At 43.1% G+C, this 21,620-nt stretch overlaps 1 protein-coding gene across 1 annotated transcript in view; it reads right to left on the bottom strand.

Annotated features, from left to right (window-relative positions):
* The window catches only part of LOC133378426 (B2 bradykinin receptor-like), a 53,731-nt gene that overhangs the window by 16,874 nt on the left and 15,237 nt on the right, over positions 1 to 21,620 (bottom strand). Inside the window, exon 2 of the mRNA XM_061613270.1 lies at positions 86 to 1,217. Within this exon, the coding sequence (XP_061469254.1) occupies positions 86 to 1,198 (1,113 nt within the window). The 5' untranslated portion in view covers positions 1,199 to 1,217. The remainder of the gene's footprint in view (positions 1 to 85; positions 1,218 to 21,620) is intronic.

The following is a 21,620-nucleotide window of genomic DNA, read 5'->3' as shown; positions in this document are numbered from 1 at the left end:
AAACCCACTGTTTAACACTGCTACTTTTAACACATTGTCTGTGTTTTTTCCCATAAGAAACATAAAAACAGTGCTATTGTGGTACATTAACAGCAGACTTTTCCCGTTGTTTTTCCACTGAAAAGGATGTTCGGAGAGTTTCCATGGAAGTCACTATGTGGACAGATGGTGCCGCACTAGGTCTCCTAAGGAACATCCTAAAATAGACCTCCTTTGACTTCCTTCGAAAATGTTTGCCTACAATGACATACACAATTGGGTTCAGGCAACTGTTGCTGAAACTGCAATAGGTGGCAATCTGGGTAGCCACATCAATGGCTTGTTCAGCCCTACAACCAGTGATGACTTTGATGCGATGCAATGTTTCCAAGAACGTGGTGATCTGGAAAGGAAGCCAGCAGACAATAAACAGAAGAAGGACCACAAGAACCAGGATTGTGGCTCTTTTCTCTGTCTGAAAGGCTTTGATCTTCTGGATTTTGCTGTTTCGTAAAGCTTGGATGATTTGCACTGTACAATAGGTGGTGACAGAGAGAGGCATGAGAAAGCCCACTGTGTTCAGTAAAGTGTTTGTGATGACTGTCCACTGATCAAGAGACGGGTACTCCAGAATACAGGCTGTGGCATTATAGTCAGGCTCATACTTTAATGACCGGAACAGGAGAACAGGAGAGCAAAGGAACAGAGCAGACATCCAAATGACCAGGCAGTTCCACTTGGCGCACCAAACTCGGCGCAGACGTCCCAGAGACATTGTCTTCACCAAGGCCAAGTAGCGATCGATGCTCACCATCACCAAGAAATAAATGCTGGAATACAAGTTCATATAAACGATTGTATTGATGACTTTGCAAAGGGTGAGCCCAAATGGCCAATGAAAATTATTGGCTATATTGATCGCCCAGAAAGGCAAACCGCAGAGCAACAGGAGGTCAGCAGCTGCTAAGTTGGCCAAGTAAACTTCTGCCACTGTGCACCGACTCTTATGGAAACACAAAACACTGAGGACAAACACATTCTCCACCACTCCCACGGCAGCAAGAAGCCAGAGGAACACAGGCTGGATGTCCAAGAGCCATTGCCATTCCTTTGGCCAGGGGCAGGAGGAGTTGTCTGCTCCGTTGAGCAAAATGGACTGATTCATCCCAGATTTCCAAGTGGCTCCAACACCATAAAGGGCTGTACTGTTTGCAGCCATGACGGTAGTCGCTTCAAGGCTAGAAAAGGAAAGGAAATTCAGCCCGCTATGCAGAAGTTAAACATATGCAATTAAAAATCAAGAGCCAGACGTGGCTCCTCCCAGAAGAAAGATTGAGGGGGCAAATAAAAGAGCAAACTGAATTCTCTGGGGACAGAGTGCCTTGCAGGCATGAGATGTATAAAACAAAGACGGAAGCTAATTTTTGCCATCAGCAGCTCCCGTTTTGGTAGGTGAGAGGGATATATGTGTGAGTGAGTGCCGTCTGTGCAGACAAAACGCTGCTTTTAACACTGTTGGGTATGCCTGCTCCAAGTTTCTGCTCAGGATTGCTCACTATGTCATTTTTAGGTAGCTTGTTCATTCTCAGACTAACCTACCTTGCAGGGTTGTCTTGAAGATAAACTGAGTTTACCTTCTTGGATAGGACCTCTTTATTATCTGGGTCAGTGGAGAGCCTTTACAAGCCTGAGGGCCACATCCCTTGGCAGGCAACCTTCCAGGAGCCAAATGCTAGTGGTGGACAGGGCCAGAGGCAAGTGTGGGCAGAACTATGGCTGTGCCTATTACCTTTGTAGAGAAGGCTTCGTTCCAGCCATGCAAAAGTCAGAGGTTCCTACATACCTGCACCCATCTCTCGATCCTCCATCCAGGCAAGCAAGAAGCATTATGACAGTTCAGGGACACATTCCAGCCATGCAAAAGCGCTCAAGGAGAGTGTGTGAAGCAGGGCTGGTGAGAAGTTTGGCCCAGAGAGAGTCCAAAGGGCCAGGCAGAGAGGCATGGAGCAGAGCTTGGAAAAGTTACTTTTTTGAACTACAACTCCCATCAGCCCAATCCAGTGGCCATGCTGGCTGGGGCTGATGGGAGTTGTAGTTCAAAATAGTAACTTTTCCAAGCTCTATCAGGGCTGCATTTGGCCCCCAGGCCTGAGGATCCCCACCCCTGATCTAGTGTGTGCCTTTGTGCTCCCACACCTATCATGAATGTTTGAGTGTGTCAACGCAGGCATTGCAGCAGGCTGGGCAGCTGGTTAAAAATATGAAAAACTACAGCTGACTATGGTGAAAGGTGGCTTTTGTTGCAGAATTGCTGGTGCTGAGACCTTTGGGATATTATACTGCTTGACAGAAGTAGGAACTTAACAGTTCTGAGTGTGTTGCTGCTAGTTACTGCCATCACCTTCCTTTCTATGTCTGGAAACTGCAGTGAGATTGATCAGTGTTGGTAGGCCAGGTGCCACCCTTGATGTAGCAGGCGAAGGTGACACACTCCCTGCCAGATGGCAATGTTCAGGGAGAGACTTACATGTATCAAAAAGAGCCCTGAACATGCTTTGAGGCAACTTTTTTTTTTAATGTACTGCAATACGCTTCTCCAAGCTGGTGCCCTCCAGGTGGATTGGAGTATAACTCCCATCAGTCCCAGCTTTGGATGAGTGAGAAATTCAGTTAAGCTTGCATTTAAAGCCAAATTTATTAAATTTGCACTTTCCAAAGGTATATGAGAACTGAAACACAGCCTTCCTTCAAAATGTGCACTTATCCAAATTTTGCAATGCAATTCTCCAACCAAGCAATGCTTTACAGTGGCGTACCTAGCGTATTTGACACCCGGAGTGGATCATTTTTTAACACCCCCCTCCTCTATACAGTAAAATTATTTTCAGTAATGATCATGAAATGAAATGAATAATAATAATAATAATAAGTTTGGCAGAGATTCATAAACATCCCATTCTCCCACTCTGAGGAACACGACCAGAGGAGGGCAGAGTAGGGGGTGTTTCAGCCACAGGCTAGAGGCACACCGCCGCCACCACCTTGCTCCATCCCTCCCTCTGGCTGGCTGCAGGGATGGGTCCTCCTGGCCCCAAGGCAATGAGCATTTGGACAGATTTTATATTTATATATTATTGCATGTATATCCCACCTTCTCTCCACAGAGCTGAAGGTGGCGTACATGGTTCTCCTCCCTTTCCACTTTATCCTCACAGCAACTCTGTGAGGTGGGTTAAGCTGAGAGATTGTGACTGGCCCAAAGTCACCCAGGGAGCTCCATGGCTGAACGGGGATTTGATTCCTGGTCTCCCAGGTGCCAGTCAGACACTCAAACCACTACGCCACATTGGCTTTCATTTCCCCAGTGAGATGAGTGTTGTGCGTGCGTGGATTATATAGCTGCATGCACAAAGTTCCTAACTTGATTATCATCCCAAAATATGAGATGCGCTACGGAGGGGAAGTAAGAGAGCCCCTTGGTTCTGGACTGGGGCTGTTGGTTATAATCCCAAAATAAATTTCCACCTCCCCCACCAAATACACATAAGAAATAAGGCCTTAAATAAGTTGTGGATTCAAATCTGTGATGCAGCTGCATTTGGAATACTGCATACAGTTCTGGTTGCCTCACCTCAAAAAGGATACTGAAGAGTTGGAAAATGTTCAAAAAAGGGCAACCAAGATGATCAAGTGGATGGAGCCTGGAAGGGGAGAGTGCACTCAGTGCTGCCTGCAGTCTTATAGACTTATAGAATCATAGAGTTGGAAGGAGCCTATAAAGCCATTGAGCCCAACCCCCTGCTCAACGCAGGAATCCAAACTGAAGCACACAATTTTGGATTAAAAAACTTTTAAAAGGCTCTTCTAACTTGTGTTCCACTTCCAGTAGAGTCCATTAAGACCAGCCTTTCCCAACTTGGCGGCCCCCAGTCGTTTGGGACTACAACACCCATCAGCCCCAGCCATCATGGCCATGCTGATGGGAACTGTAATCCAAAACAGTCGGAAGGCACCAAGTTGGGAAAGGATGCCCAGATCGGGGATAGGGGAACCTTTGGCCCCCCAGATGCCACTGAACCACAACTCCCATCAGCCCTAGCCACTGACCACAGGAGTTGCAGCTGAGCAACATCTGGAGGGCCCAAGCTGATTGGCCACGGCGAGAACAGGATGCTGGACTAGATGATCCACTGGCCCGATCCAGCAGGGCTCTTATGTTCTTAAACTGTCACATCCAACCTTATTATCATTGGAACAACACAGGATTAAATTAAACCCATGAGTTCCCCCTCCATAGTGGGTCTGAGTAAACTCACTTCCTCCTCCCGTCCAGAGGGGATGCCAGATGCTCTGCAGAGGGGGAATGCTACCTCCTTTCCTTCCTTGGTGCTCTGCACACCTCCTTTTTTCCCAGAGAGAGGGACGGATCGAGGATGTGTGTGTGTTCCTGTTCTCTGTGGTTTCCTTTCTGCTTCTCCCTGCCCCATTGTAGGAGAGTGAGAGTGAGTGCAGCCCTCCATTTGTCTCGTGGCACCTTGCATGCATGCTCCTCGGGCAGCCATTTTGGAAATGGGGTTCTCTCAGCCTCAGGTGGAGCAACAAGTTCCACACCCCCACAGCTGCTGAGGGGAGCCATGAGGAGGAGAGAAGGAGGAAATGGCGGCGCAAGCGGCTGTTGCTGCTGCTGAGACTCAGCTGACAATGCGCCCCCTTATTGCCTGCACCCAGGGCGGACCGCACCCACCACTCCACCCTTGGTACACTACTGCAAAAATGCATATATGAGGGGAAAGTGTGCACAAAATGAACATATTTGTGAAAATAACATACAAAAATGCATTATATTGGGTTAAATAGCTTGCAAAAATGTGTACATTTGTCAAAACTGCCTACAAAACATTATTAGAAGAAACTTACATTAAAATGCAAAAGAATATTCATGAGGATTTAAAAAACAAACCCACAAATTGCTGCAGAAATGTGGAGAACTTAATTTAAGATAAGAAAAATGAGAAACTGAGAAAACAGAAATGGACAGATCATTCCATCCCTAGCCAGTCAGCATGTAGTCCAAAACTGGGAGGACACCAGCTTAGGGAAGGCCATATTGCAGCACAGCAGTGAATCAAAAGCTGCTTTGCTACAGCTGTTTGCCTGATTACCCCTTCATTGCTTCCTCCTCCTCCTGGAGGGTGAAACATCCCACAGCTGCTTGCTTGAGGTGGGAGGATGTTAGGAAGGCGTGGGACGCTTTATTTCCCAGAAGCAGGAGAGCGAGGCATTGCTGGGACTGGTGGTAGAATCAGGGCAGGTAACTGAGCCACCTCCTTCCATCATCTTTGCTCTTCTAACCCAACTCTTCCTCCTCCCGCTGCTGAGAAAGGCAGCCTCCTGCAGGCGGCACCTCTACCTGTCTCGGGCAAGTGGCTGTGGAGTGTTTCAGTTCCCAAGAGGAGATGTGACTGCAAAGCTGCCAATTTTTCTGCCCAGCTCCGGGCCCAATTTAAAGTACTCATCTTAACCTTTAAAGCTCTAAAATGGCTTGGGTCCAGGTTACCAGTTGGGCCACCTTCACCAATCTAATCCTGCCCATCAGGGGTCCTTTTTGAGTGCTGCTATTAAATTCAGTTTGCTGAAATGACAGGGCCTTCTCAGCAATGGCCCCAAAATGACACCATTACTTTCTGATGGAGTTATGCTTTGCACCTCCATTTCTGCCATTTAGAAGACCTTCCTCTTTACAGCTGCCCTTAACCAACGTGATAAATCTTCTGTGTCTCCAGAGCAGCCTTTCATAATAACCTGTACATCTGTTCTACTGTGATTATTTTTTGACTGTACCTTGTCTCCCACCCCTTTGCAAATGGCTTTGTAAGGTCATAACTCTAAAATATTTTAAATATAACAGAACAATATAGCAGCTTTTCTTTTGCTGCTGTGCCAGTCATTCATACATTAAAAAGTGGTCTCAAAGTGCATACAAAGCACCTTGAGCCTCTTTTGGATATATGTATATTTCTGCCCTTAAACAGGGGCAGACAGACATTTAAAAATGACAGGCAGAGAGAGGTGTTGGCAAATCATGTGATTATAAAAGAAACAAGAATGGATGCATGCAAAGCAGGCAGGGTTACTATGCTGCTTTCATCTTTGCGCAGAACAATTACAGTAATTGTAGCATTTTTCACCATTATTGGACAAGCTGCACTTGCTGAAATTTCGTCTTCTGAATAAATATTAAATGCACAGGGTCTCTGGATTCCTTTGCATCTCATCCCCCACTAAAACAAATAGATTTACTCAGGCATGTAAATAATCATAGCAGTTTGCAATTCCATCTCTTCACAGATGAAAACAATTTTTATCCTCCTAGTCAAATATTTCAGTTCAACTCCTTTTGGTTATTGGAAAAACTTTGTGGGTATTTATACAGTACAGTAGGGCCCCACTTTACAGCGCTTTGCTTTACAGCATTCCACTAATACAGCGGTTGTGAATTGTAGAAAGGCCCTGCTTTACAGCGCTTGTTCCGCTTTTACGGCGGTTTCAATGTAAGACAATGGGATCCGCTGTACAGCGGTTTTCGCTTTACAGCAGGGGTCCGGAACGTAACTCGCTGTATGAGCGGGGCACTACTGTACATAAAATTAAATGGCACATAGTTTTTTTTTAGTTTTGCTTAAATCTATTGCTTAAATCTATTGATGTAATGTTAGCTAACCCAGGACAAACACACAGGGCAAATTTATGACACTGCTACACATTCTAGCCGCTGCAGCTTTGGAATTGGACAGTAAGTGCGCACTGACTTGATTGCCAAACTGGGCTTGTGAAAAAGAAGCCATGACATGAATTTTTTTGCACAAGTTCAACTCAGCTCAGATAAACTCAGTCACCATGTGTGAATTGGTCTGCTAGGAGCTTACAAGGAGAAAATGGATAGCAGGTCTCAGCATAAAAACCTATGTTCCAAAGAATTGCCTTGTTGGGTTCTTTCCAAGGTATATCTAACCTAGCATTCTGTTTCTGAGAACAACCGGCCAGATACTTCTGGGATGATATAAAAGCAGAGAATGAAGGGATGTAGGCTTTCCGGGAAAGTTTAGATCAGAAGATTTTCACCTGCCCTAAGTTGGTAGAGGTCAGATTCAACATCTCTCTTTGGCTTACATTTAGTAAGCAAACTAAAGAAAATAAAATTAAAAATGTGCTATTAATTTTAAATACTGTATAAGTATCTCCAAAGTTTTTTCCAATAGTCAAAGGAAATTGAACTTAAATGTTTGATTAGGAGGGGGGAAATTCAATAAAATGCATTTAACATGAGCAGTCTCTTGTATAGAATTCTACTGAAAAATAAGTCACACTGAGTTCAGTGGGGCTCAATCTCAGATAAATGGGTATAAGACGACAGCCTTACTTATGTGGGAGGAAGCCCCCCTGAACTCAATTGTGTCTTACTTCTGCATAGACATACGTAGGACTGTGCTGTTAAATGTCAGGAGTGGAAACTACAACAAAATATTACAGTATAAAGTACTCCTATTCAGGGTTCCAGCCAGCTTGCTGATGCCCTTCCAGGATTTTCCATTCCATTCCCCCTCCTATCCCCCACCCCTATTTTCCATTTTTCCCTCTCAACAGTTAGTTGGCATTCCATAAACACTGCCACTGAGCATCCTAAATTGTCACTGGACCACCCCACCCCAATCCCACCCTATCCTTTAGGGACCCCCCGCAAAAGATTTGTATTTCTGTTAACCTTGGATTTTCCCCAAGATGATACCACCATTTTGTCCATGGCTGATACCATTTTGATTACATAAGAATCCATGCTCAGAGATTTGGCCTGCATACACACCATACATTTAAAGCAGACCCCCCCCCCAAGAATCCTGGAAACTGTAGTCTACCCCTCACAGAGCTACAATTCCCAGCATCTTAGTAAATAGCCTGAGGTTGCTCTTAGTATCTAGGCCAGTGGTTCCCAACCTAGGGGCTGGGACCCCCAGGGAGGCCGCGAAGTAATCCAGAGGGGGCCGTGAACAGTAAAGAAATGAATTATTTATTAATTTTTTTAAGAAGTCTTCACTCCTTCTACACTGTCTGCTTTCCACTGCCGCTGCAGATGACACCTCCCCCTTGCTCCAAACGAGAGGGGAGGCCTTTTGCTGAAGCGCCAGAGCGTCTTTCAGGCGCACTAAGGGCAGGCATCTGCCTATAAAATACATGGCAGATGCCAAAGGAGGCTGAGGGTGGGGCTACCAGGAAGAAGAGGGGATTACTATCACTGATTCCCGTCTCCTTGCACTGCTGCTACTGGCAACGCTCTTACTTAGAATGAGAGGAGAGGGCTTCTTGTGAAGCAAACAGAAGCAAGCCTGCAAAGAAAGGCTGTTTTCCCCCCTTCCTTCCTGGCAGCCAGCCTGCCTCCCTGGGGGGAGGGGGTCACAAAAAAAATTCAGCTTATAAAGGGGGTCCCATGCTCATAAAGGTTGGGAACCACTGATCTAGGCTATTCAAACAAATCCAAAAATTTTCTTGGAAATTATTATTACTGAAATAGTTTTAAATATTTTCATACATGACAATTCAACAGCATACAGTTCCCTATTTTATTTTTAGATTTCTTGGTGGTGGTTGGGAGAATTAAAATACTGATATTTAATACTACATTTAGCATATCTAAGAATGATTAAAAAACAGGGTATATGGGGAAAACATGCAAACGTTCGCTGTGTGGTAAAATCTTCTCTGAGGAGCATTTATCGAATGGAGAAGAGCCCTTCATAACAAAGGAAGTATTTTCTGTCAATTTCCGGCCTCCTCACCCTGCCTTAATCCAACAACCGAGAAGTGCAGGTCTCCTGGCACTTATATTGTCCTGTGTGGTCATCATCCAGGCTATTAATATCTGTCCATTTTACCTCAGATGATCCTGTTTTTGTTGCAATCAGGCACCATTTCTCTCCCCTCAATTCATTTTCAAGAGTGTTTCCCTGTTAGAGATGGATGAATCTGTCAATTATGGCTTCACCCTTTTCCAATCTTAAGTTCCATTCACCAATTTCCACATCAGTTGCAGTTTTTAAAAAGAAGAGCCCTCAGGAAAGTTTGTCAGCATTTTAGTGTGCATTTCTCCTAATATATACATTTTGTATGCAATTTTCCCTGATATACCCATTTGTGCAGTGCATTTTTGTATGTTATCTTCCCTAATGTATGCATTTTTATGCACACTTTCCTGTAATATGCATATTTTTGGACACATTTGTTTTGTTGGAGAACTATATTGCAAAATTCAGAGAACTGCAAATTTTGAAAGATAGTTACATTTCAGGCTTCATACGCAGCATACATCTAAAACACATTCTTCCCAAAGAATCCTGGGAACTGTAGTTTACCCCTTAGAGAGCTATATTTCCCAGCACCTTTTACAAACTGCAGTTCCCAAGATTCTTTGGAGGGGGGAGTCGAAATGTGCTTTAAATGTATGGTGTGGACTCAGCAGTTAACATATTTTTTCAGGCAGTGTGAATAAGGTAGGGTTGTATTAAAATGCAAACGCAACTGAATCTCTCTCCTATCCCAATGTATGATTAGGGCTAGCTGATTCATAAGTTAAAGAAAAGGATGTCAAATATATACTGGAAAGCAAAATGTTGATATTATTTATTTTTTAGCACAGCAGCCAAATGTTTCCTACATACATCCCATTTACCCAGCCTTCTTTCAGATAGTGGCTTCTTATAGCTGCATCATGCCTCCTTGTTCTGGGGCAAGTCTACCTTGATGCTGTGGCCATGGGGTGGCCATCAGCTTCATGCCCAGAAGGGTAGGGTGGAATTCCCCCCCCAACAACTATGTATTTCTACAGACAAATGTCCACATGCAGTTTCATATAATTAGATAGCAACATACATCTCACGGATGGGGTACTAATAATACTAACAGCCTGTGGCCTTCTAGATGACAACGTGACCAATGGTCAGGGATGATGGGAATTGTAGCCCAGCAACATCTGGAGGGCCACAAGTTCTCCATCCCTTATATAGCTCTGTATCCACTTCAGGGTTGGTTTTGTGTGTGTGTGTGGGAGTTGGGATCCCTTCTACATTGGTTGCCCCTCATGAGCCCTAGCAGGCTTATCTGGCAATGGTGATAGGCAGCAGTGATGGCAGTATGCTGATGATCAACATTTCGGGGGGAGTGATTTCAGGGGGAAGGTGCATAGTGCTAGCCGACCCCCCCATTGGTGGAGAGGATGTGTGGGCCAGGCCAGGGGAAGGAAGGCAATGACCTTCCTCCTCACCCTTCCTCTATGCAGTGTATGTATGAACTTACATGGGCTATGTAAAGGTCAGGTTAAGAGAAAATTTAGTATGAACACCAGGAATTAAATGACTGACAAAGGATGTTAGGGATACAGTGAACAAAGGGATACTAAAGTTGTTCAATCCTTGAGGGCCCATCTAGTCTTATTCCTGATCTTTAAATTTTTTGTTCCTATTGTACAGTCAAGGGAAAACTTTTTCACTGGTTGCTATATAAAGGACTAACTAAGCAACTGAAACCATATTGTGAGAAGCAACTGGATATTTTTTTTACCAGTTGCTGGGTTGAGTTTTCTGCCCAGAAACCCCAAAAAGGCCTCATGCTGAGCTGCACACATTGGGAAAATCAGAAATTAGGCCTGATTTACAGCAAAAATGGCCAGCCAGCCAGCCAACTGTAGCATGCGCAGAAGTGTTTCTATTCCTCTAGGGCTGTTTTCATCCTTTGCCATCAAGTACTCAAGAAAAAGAAAAAGAATAGCCACTGTGATTGTGAGTATAGTGAGTGCTTTAGAAGAGTAAATGGTAACTTACGGTAGGTATTTTTTCAGATCACTTTTAGTTATCTCTTTATGTCACCCTTGAGCAATAAGCACCCGATCCTGCTCTACTCATCATGCTAACTGCAGAATAAACAAATTCTTACTTTTTACTGCAGGCAAACAAACATACTTATTTATTGTTGGCTGGGTAGAGAACACAACTGAAACTGAAAAGCAGAACAAAAGAAAGTCCAAGGGATGGAGTCTAACTCTAGCCCATAATACACATGTTTAATATTTAACTCTTCAAGGGTCATGTTACTTATACTAGTTTTTTCCAGGATCACTTCAGTAATTAGAGGGTGATTGTGCTCATGAAAAATCTACCCTTGAGTCAGGGAAAGGCTTGAGTGAGCAGACTTTTAGGGGCTCTTCCAGATGGGGCTTTTGTTGTGCACTTACCCTGCCTTATTCACTGAATTTTTCAGAGGATCCTTTTCCTAAATTGCTCCTATTTTAAAACAAGCTATCATTCTTTAAATGGAGGTTGTCATTGTCTGTTATGTCACAAATTTAAAAAGACAATTTTTTAAAAGGGTGAAGCACAGCTTGAGGGGGTGGTGCACATATTCCTCCCCTTCCCAGCTACAGGGCTGGGGAAAGGGTTAAATGTCCCCAACCCTTTCACTGTTTCCTTGATCAAATTAGCATTACCTCCTCCTTCCTCTTCAGTTGCATTTAATTAGAAAAAAAATCCAACCCAACATTTGGAAGATCAATGATGAATCATCCAGCGTAGTGTGTGGTTGACCATTTCCTATCACATAATTCACCCATCGAGGAATCTAGCACTGGTTACAGCATGGTTCCCAGCACACATACATAGAGTAACTGAATGAAGCAAATCTTGAAGGAAATATTGTTGAATAGAGGCAAACAGAGGAAGACAGTTGTAAGTGTATTTTACGAGTTAGCACAGGAAACTCTCCTCTCACCTATTTCTGGCAACATAACAATGACAAAGGAAATGGATGGAGACTACTATGGTATTTCCATGCAGCACAGCTACGTCAACCACACAACAGCAGAAGATCTTTACACACTAACTATACCAGGCATTGGATGTGGAACACAGTGCAGCATTCAAGAAAAGGGCAGGTTTTTCTGCCCTTGGCTTGCATAGAAAATTGAACCTCAACCCACCACAGTAAAGACTATTCAATGTGCACTGATGGTATACTGCCCCTGCTTACTATACTAATATGGGAAGTAGGCTGATACTCAGGGCATCTTTGGATATAAGCTAAACAGGGTGGTCGTGTGTCATTATTTATTGAGGTTAGTCCTTTATATGGAAGTGTGCCAAGGAATAGTCCTGTGTTCGAAGGAGTCCTCGACTTGAAGATTACAGTTTAAAGGTGGAGTTTAGAGTTCAAAGATGAGGAACAATAAGAAGGTCAAGCAGAGGCCTTGATGTTGCCCATCAACGCTAGCACCTGGGCAGCAGACTGAGCAGGCACACAGGTCATCTGGTCATACATATTTCATTGCTGTTATATAATCATTATTCCAAATTTTTATTTACACATATAAATTAGTGCATGCAGATTGCATGGCAAACCTTGCCCTCTCTTGGGGTGATGTGAAAGTGGCCACTCAGCCATGGTCCAGCTTACACACACACACACAAACACAAACAAACAAACACACACACACATACACACACAATCTTTTATTAGAACGATGCTAGTTATACAAGGACTTTGTGACTCTATTGGGCTTTTTTGACACATTGGAACAGTATTGTGCCTCTAGTTAAAGCCAGTCTTTTCATCGGTGTTTGCACTCTTGATACCATGTCCAGCTTTCACAGAAATGGATGGATGGATGAGAATGAATGAATGAATGAGTAAAGAAGGATGGAAGGAAGGAAAGAAGGGGTTTAATATGAGGCAGGACCTAGAATTAGTCTTACAAGAAAGATGCCATTTTAACAAACCCAACTCTGTATGTGCACATAAGAATGTAAGAACAGCCTGCTGGACCAGGCCATTGGCCCAACTAGTCCAGCATCCTGTTCTCACAGTGGACAATCAGGTGCCCATGGGAGGCCTGCAAGCAGCACCAGAGCACAACAGTACTCCCCCCTTCTGCAGCTTCTGGCAACTGGTATTCAGAAGCATACTGCCTCCGACTTTGATCCCAGAATGAATATTCCAGGGCAAAGGCTGTAGTTCAGTGGAAAAGTCTAGGCTCTGCATGCACAAGGTCCCTGGTTCAGTCTCCAGCATATCTTTCTAAAAAGGGCAGGAACGCCTTATAAAGAATCAGATAGTTGGCCCATCTAGTTCAGTATTGTCTAAATGGAGGCTTGCCAGGGTTTCAGACAGGGACATTCCCAGTCCTATCTGTAGAGAGCAGAGATTGTATTTGGACCTTCTCCATGCAAGGCAGATGCTCTGCAACTGAGCTACAGGCTAGAGGATTATGTTGCAGCTGATGGGAAAGACCTTTGCCTGAGTCTCTTTGGAGAGTCCATGCCAGCTGGACAATGCGGTCTATATGGACAAATAGTCTTGCCTGGTATAAGGCCGATTCTTACGCTTCTTGTAGTGGTTGTGCTGTAGAAGCTACAGAAGCTGTGCCCATTCCTCAAGATTCAAACATAAAGCCACCTAAATAGCAACGATAAGATTTCAGGTAGTAACATGAGCAAGTGTCAATAATGACACATGAACAGCTGACCATTCTACAGTCCTTTTTTTTATTCTTGCCTTCAGGTGATTGCTTTTTAAATTGTTCGCAGACTAACATAATGTTAGCAGCAGGGATGAACCAGAGCCTTTGTTATTTGCATGAAAAAGGTGTCTGTAATCTTAGCTTTTAAAGCAGTGGTTCTTAACCAGTTTTGGGTCACAGACCCTTTTGATGAAAGCTATGGACCTCCATAAATAAACAATTGCAATTAATTTTATTGCATTGGAATTTTTCTTTATTTGCACCTGGTTCACGGACCCCCTGAAGCTCATCCATGGACTCCCTAGCAGGGTCTGCTGATTGCTCCATATCAGGAGGGCAGTGGAATTCCCCCTCTGAACTTTCAAGGAGCTGTCCACAGTTCTGTCCACTGTTCCCTAAGGGTCCATGGATCACAGGTTAAGAACACCTACTTTAAAGGGTTGAACTTTGGAAAATGTCTTTGTACCTAAACAATACAGATGTATAGGATTAGTGGATCCTTGGCAAAAGCAGTAAATAAAGTAATGAAATGGGCTGGGGTAGTTAAGAACTGATCATACACACACACAAATGCACACACAGTGTCCAATTAAATATTTACAGCCCTGAAAGATTTTGCAATACGATTATATAGTGGCTAGTTTCCTTTGTTTTGCTCGGTTGCATTCTTTGGGGCCAAGACAGAATAATCTATTTCACCTGGATCATTATACATTATAGTTCAGCATTCCAATCAGCCAGCCAATCAGGACAGTCCATTCCCCTTCTCCCTCCAGTTTTCTGAGCCCCCTCAACAGTCAATCAACATTCTATGGCCACTGGGCATACACAGTCCTGCTTGGGCTGTTTTTGGGACCTCCTTCCCAAGGGCTTTTCTCCCCTAAAGCTGTTTTTTGTGTTACTGCAAACCTTGGGGTTTCCCCAAGCCTGTTGATATCTCCTTCTTGTGTGTGGATAAAGATTTGGCAACATGAGAATTGGTGCCCCCAAAATGAGTTTTCTATTAGTATATACTGTATAGGATTAACCACACATATTGACACATCAGCTGCGTACACATCGTACATTGAAAGCACATTAGAAGCACATGGCTTTCTCAAAGAATCCTAGGAACAGCAGTTTGTTGGACATTGTAGCTCTGTGAGAGGTAAACTACAGTTCCCAGGATTCTTTTGGGGGGGAGGGGGAATATGCTTAGAATGCCATTTAAAAGCATGGTGTACACTCAGCCACCATATCTTAAAGCACATTATTTTCCCCAAAGAATCCTGGCAACTGTAGTTTACCCGTCACAGAGCTACAATTCCCAGCACCCTTAAAAACTACAGTTCCCAAGATTCTTTGGGGGAAAGAGTGCACTTTGAATGTGCTTTCAATGTATGGTGGGAACGCACCATAATATAGATAACAAATCACCCCTCCACTTTGCTATCTCTGGTTGTTTCAACAGAAGGATGGCTACAGTGTGCTAAGGAGTCACAGGTTTTGTGAAACCCTTCTTCCACCTGTCCTCTTCTTCCACACATGCAAACAGATATTGTTTTTTCTCATTCAGTATTTGCCTTTTGCTTTGGTGCTTATCATTAACATTCTATTTTTCCCTGTGTGTGTTCATTGTACACTTGGCAAACACAGACCAAAAGAAGTGGCTTTTAAAAAAAAAACACCAAAGCAAAACAGGACAACAGGAAAAATTCCCAAAAGAATCCCCATACACTTGCTCAACACCAGCTAAGGTACATATTTAGTTTTGTTTAGAACAGCCCACAAAAAAGAGCATACAATGTTAAGTGGAGTGTTCCTGCCATTACATCATTGAAGTGCTAAAGTGTAATTCATCTATAAATATCCTGTCCCTCCAAGCCTCTGTTGTTGTTGTTATGTGCCTTCAAGTTGATTTCAACTTATGGTGACCCTATGAATCAGCGACCTCCAACAGCATGTTATAAACCAACCTGTACAGATCTTGTAAGTTCAGGTCTGTGGCTTCCTTTATGGAATCAATCCATCTCTTGTTTGGCTTTCCTCTTTTTCTACTTCCTTCTGTTTTCCCCAGCATTATTATATTTTCTAGTGAATCATGTCTTCTCATGATGTGTCCAAAGTATGATAACCTCAGTTTCATCATTTTAGCTTCTAGTGATAGTTCTGGTTTAATTTGTTCTAACACCCAATTATTGGTCTTTTTTGCATTCCATGGTATGCACAAAGCTCTCCTCCAACATCAAATTTCAAATGAGTTGATTTTTCTCTTATCAGCGTTTTTCATTGTCCAACTTTCACATCCATACACAGAGATCGGGAATACCATGTTGTGAATGATCCTGACTTTAGTGTTCAGTGTTACATCTTTGCATTTGAGGACCTTTTCTAGTTCTCTCATAGCTGCCCTCCCCAGTCGTAGCCTTCTTCTTTCTTGATTATTGTCAACTTTAAAGTTACATAAATCTTCTGTTGTCATTACTTTAGTCTTGACGTTCAGCTGTAGTCCTGCTTTTATGCTTTCCTCTTTATCTTTCATTAGCATTCGTTTCAAATCATTACTGGTTTCTGCTAGTCGTATGGTATCGTAAAGTATTGCTATCGTAAATTATAAATAAATAAATATATGCATATCTTAAATTATTGATATTTCTCCCTCCAATTTTCATGCCTCCTTCATCTTGGTCCAATCCCGCTTTCCATATGATATGTTCTCCGTATAAATTAAACAAATAGGGTGATAAAATACACCTTTGGCTCACACCCTTTCTGACTGGGAACTAATCGGTTTCTCCATATTCTGTCCTTACAGTAGCCTCTTGTCCAGAGTATAGGTTGTGCATCAAGACAGTCAGATGCAGTGGCACTCCCAGATCAATTAGTGTCTGTTTACAGTAGCAAGTTCTGCCAGATATAGTGCCTTCACACAGTACTTAGTTCAACCATGAAACTGACCACAAGATGTAGTGATGGCCACCAACTTGGATGGCTATAAAAGGGGGTTAGACAAGTTCATGGAGGATAAGGCTATCAATCAGTACTAGCCACACTCTGGTTTTCAGTTCATGTGGAGGGGCAGAAGCTGAACACAGGTAGGTTCCTCCTTCGCACCTTGTGCCCAATGCACAAAGATCTAGGGATGGAGCCAGCAGGCATGGGGATGCAGGAGGCAGGGCAGTGCATGCGGACTCGCTTCCCTCCCCATGCATTCTTGGAACATGCAGAGGGTAACTTCTGAATGGGGTGAGGGTCTGCGACATTTCGAAGCAAAACTCAAATGTGCACAAGAAAAGCACAGTGATCATCCACAATAGCTGGAATTGGTGATTATATAAATCTACCCATCATTGCTATTCTAATTTAGTGCCAGTAGCGGGATTGAGTCTTAAACTAATGGAATCAAACTTATGGATAAATCCTTGTTCATCAATTTCACCCTGAAGTCTCTCTCTGCAGTACTTTTATTGATGGCTTTTTGTGTCATAGGGCAACTGTTGGAAAACCATTGGCCCTCCAGATGTTGCTGAACTACAATTGCCACCATGCCTGGCCACTGGCCATACTTGTTAGGGCTGATGGGAGTTGTAGTGCACCAACATCTGGAAAACCAAAGGTTCCCCACCCCTGTCATAGGGTGTAAACCTAAAATTATTCACTAATACGCAAAAATATTTCTATCAAACTTTAAAAAGCAGGGAAATTGGGTTGCTATAGTGAATACACCAGGGGAACAGGAGACCTAACCTCTTCTTTGAGATATTGTACTGCCCTACAAATTGGTCAAAATGCAAACACAATTTGGGTTGGTCTTTCACAGTCCAATCCACTTCCTGTGTAGCTTGGAAGAATTTGGTAACGTGTGCCTCTGAGCATATGGTGAGTGATGGCAACACCTGCTATCTCCAAAGATGAAGAATTACATTTTTTGTATGTTTGTTGGTGTTCTTACTTTGCTTCTTTTCTGTGTTACTACTGTTTCTACAGAGAATCTAACCTAGAAAATTGTATTTCTCTCATTATTCATCCTAGAAATCTGTGTCAAATTTATTTTTATTAATTTCAAAGCCTTGTTATTGGTCAGTGTCATATGGTGGTGAAGAAAGCCTTTTGTGTTTCCAACTGGAGGTTATGCTCTATTTCTATTTTGGGCACATTAACAGTTGAATCTGAAACTGCAGTTTGATGCAAAATCAGACTGATTACAATATGTTGCTAGTTCAGCAATGACTCTAGCTGTTGGAAAAAACAGACTTGGCCTGCCCAAGATGCATGTTTTCAGCCTGCTATGCTTAAAGTACTCCACAAGGCAAGGTGGGCATGGTCAATTCAAAACATAGTGCACACCTAGAATTTTGCTAGAATATATTTCACTGTTTTATCTTGTGCAAATTGAGACACTCCCCATGTCTATTGGAAACTATTCTGCAGAATAGTCAGTGTCATAATTCCACAATTGTTTTTGGAGCTTTTTTTTAGTGTTGCAGTGTTGCTGTACTTCACATATTCACAGTAACAGAAGCAAAATAAAATTATTTACTATAGGAAACTTCACTAAAATTGCAAAGTAAATCAAACATATTTAAAGTGACTATCTGAATTGCAGGTGTTGCCACCACTCACCATATGCTCAGACTGTGTTTGCATTTTGACAAATTTGTAGGGCAGTACAATATCTCAGAGAGGAGGTCAGGTCTCCTGCTCCCTTGGTGCATTCACTATAGCTGCCCATTTCCCCTGCTTTTTAGCATTTGATAGAAATATTTGTTGGCTATAGGTATGTTCCTAAACAGCAAGGTTTTTTTGCGTATTAGTTAATTTCTCTGCTTTTTAATCCGGGAGGTAAGAAATGCGATCCTGTGCAAGTTTGCTGAGAATTGATTGATCATTTGCATGCTTATTGACTTCAGTGGGATTTACTCCCCTGCAATCATGCTTAGGATAGGTAGAACTGACCATGGGGAGGGAGGTCTGGAGTGGGCAGGGAAGGAGGAAAAAGGAAGAGGGGAGGAAGGGAGAGGAGAGGGGATGGAAGGGAAAGGCTGGTGCGATCATTTGAAAGGTCAGTAATAGGATTACAGGTACTCTGTGAACATGGCTGATTTTTAATTAATTTTAACAAATTATGAGAACTCTGTCTGAAAAAAGTCCAAAAGGGGTCTGGTTTTTCTCGCTCTCTTTTTACACTTTGAGCTCTGTATTCTCTCTGTTTTGTGCATCACCATGAAAATTTAGAAGGTTGTAAAGCAAGCGTTTCTGAGTTCAGGACTATATGTTTTGTAAGGTTTTGTTTTGGAATTAGCTTATGGGAAGCATCAGAATGGCATGCGGAGGGTATTTTCTATTTAACATTATGGAATGCGAAAAATCCATACTGATTATAGTATACAGCCACTCTTTTGGCTGTATAATAATGCATGAAGTGACTCCTTAAAGCTTGCATGTATTTGTGCTTTGTAGTGTCTTCTTAGGCCTTGCTAGAACAGATCCAGTTGCTATCTAACAGGCTCCCCCCCCTTTTCATCCCTGGAACATTGCCTAGCCATATGGGAGTTCCATTTATCATAACAACATTTCTGAAAACTGTTGCAGGGGAGGCAAAGGTCAGTGCACAATTGCGTGCCAACAGCAGCTCAGCCCATCACTATGCTGCAGTTCCTGGCATTAGCTTACTCTGCACGGGCTTCCTTCTTGCCTGCCTGTAAATTCGTTGGCCCTGATCCCAAGAAAGGAAGCAAAGTTAAAAATGGATCAAAGTGTTTAGGCCAATCTGGACAATATATTAAATTTCTGATGCAGGGAGAGTTTTAACCCTTTCCCTACCACCACATTCCCAATGACAGCAACCTCTAAGAAAGCTCACACCTACAGCAGGGCAAATAGCAGGAGGAGGAGGTGATCTTCATTATGTTTATTCTACTTCCATGCCTGAAGACCTTTCAGTAGCAAGATGGAGGAAACTGGAGCTGACACTTTTGTATGATGGTTAAAAACAACAACGTTCTTTATCTGAAGTTGGGAAATTGGGGCAAAGTGAATTCTTTTTCACCTTTTTCCAACACGCCGGGATATGTAAACATCCAATGACATTGCTGGAGAGAACAGAGGAAAGCAAGCACTTCTTCACACAATGCACAGAGGCAGTACGCCACTGAACAGTAATTGCTGGGGAATAATGAAGAATGTGGGGAGCCTTCCTAATGTGCCGTTGAGCTTCCCAAAAGCATCTTGTGAGCCACTATAGCAAAGAGGATGTTGGACAAGACGGACATTTGGTCTGATCCAGCAGGGTTATTATGTTCTCTCATTTCTGAAGATGCTATAGCCACAGGAACATACTTTTCTCTGGGATTAGGATCCCTTCTTCCACCTGCTCTATGCAAATCTATTCTGGAGGTGTTCCTTTGACACCATAGTAATGGAGATATGGAGTGGGCAGAAACCCTGGGAGCTGAGCAAAGCAGCAATCCTATGTGAGAGAAAATAACCATCCTAGATCATCCTGTTAAGACTGGAGACTAGGATGGAAAGAGCTGTCAATTTTGATTCTCTCTCTCATTTTTTCTAATGTCAATTTCAGTTCTCCACATTCTGCAGCAATTTGTGATTTCCCCTCAAAAAGCAATCCTCATGAATATCTGAAGCCCTGGGCTCCTTCTGGGAGGAAAGCGGGATATAAAATAAATAAATAAAATTCTTCAGCATTTTTGTGCGGACTTGCCCTAATGAACACATTTTTGTATGCCATTTTGACTTATACACACATTTTTGAAAGCAATTTCTCCTAACGTAATGTATTTTTTGCGTGTTATAATCATGAATACATTAATTTTATGCATGTTTCCCACTAATATATGCAATTTTGTAAACTTGGTTTGGTTGGCATCACAAAATTAAGTGTGGATTTTGAAGGTGGGTTTCGTTTTGGTTCTTGTAAGGTTTGAAAAGTGCAAATTTGGCTTGAAATGCAAACTGAACCAAGTTTCTTGCCCATCCCTTCTCCTATACGGATCCACACTTGGGTGCTGCTGTCTCAGAGAATCCATCCTCAGGCATCACATAGTCAGGTTGAAGCTTGCCACCGGCCCCTTTCTTTCCATGTTTGTGTTGCTGTTGAACTCTGGAGCCAAGGTGCTATGCTTATATTGGAAATTCCTGCATTCCTAAGACTAGCTCCTCAAGGTGCTTTGGGAACTCATCACTGAATGTCTCAATGTCCTCATTAGGCCCCATCAATCTGTGAATGAAGCAGAGTCCTCAACATCTAACCTCGGAATGAGGAAACTTGGTTAAGCCCAGGGCCACATTCCCTTCTGCGAAAGCTTTTGCTGACCAGATGCCATTGGTAGGCCGAGCCAGAGGCAAAAGTAGGTGGAGTAATGAGTATCAATTTTACCTTTGTTCACTAGGCTAGTTTCTACACACACACTCACACACCCCGCTCTATCCTCCATCCATCCAAGCAAGAGGCATTCTCAGAGTTCAAGGATGCATTCTAGCCAGGCAGAAACACACAGAATTCAAAGCAAGGCCAGTGAGGGATGTTTCCTGGGGAGACGAGGTGCAGCCTGGGGAGAGTTCCAAAGAGAAAACTAGAAGCCTGCACTCAGGCCCCAGCCCTGAGGTCCCCTGCCCCTGATTTCACCCATATTTTTATCTGTTGGGCAGGGTCGTCAAGCAACTACAACCAGGGCTGGCCAAAGATATTTTGCTGACTAGTGCCATGTGATGTTCCTGTAGGTTAAGCATCTGTAAATATGGTAAGTGTGGGTCTATTAGGTGATCTATGGTAATTGACTGAGAGAGAAAGGGGGAGTACATGGGTGAGAAGCTGAAGTATGCTGGATGATGATTGGCTGAGTGGCTGGCTGGCTGAAGGTATAAATGGAGATTTGTGAGTGATGAGGGGGGAAGAAGTTGTTGAGTTGGTTGGAGTGAGGTCGTTTGGTGAGGGTTGGTTGGCAGAGTTCTGAGGGGAGTTTGGATTGTATTTGGCTGATATTTAAAGAGTATATATATGAACAGAGAGAGTGACCATATATGAAACCATACGCTTGTGAAACATTCCTAAAGTTATCTTGTTATTTCCTGTTGTTAGTAAATAAAT

The sequence above is a fragment of the Rhineura floridana genome, chromosome 2 (assembly GCF_030035675.1).
Source record: "Rhineura floridana isolate rRhiFlo1 chromosome 2, rRhiFlo1.hap2, whole genome shotgun sequence".
Taxonomy (NCBI): domain Eukaryota; kingdom Metazoa; phylum Chordata; class Lepidosauria; order Squamata; family Rhineuridae; genus Rhineura; species Rhineura floridana.
This window is presented reverse-complemented; position numbering and strand designations above follow the sequence as displayed.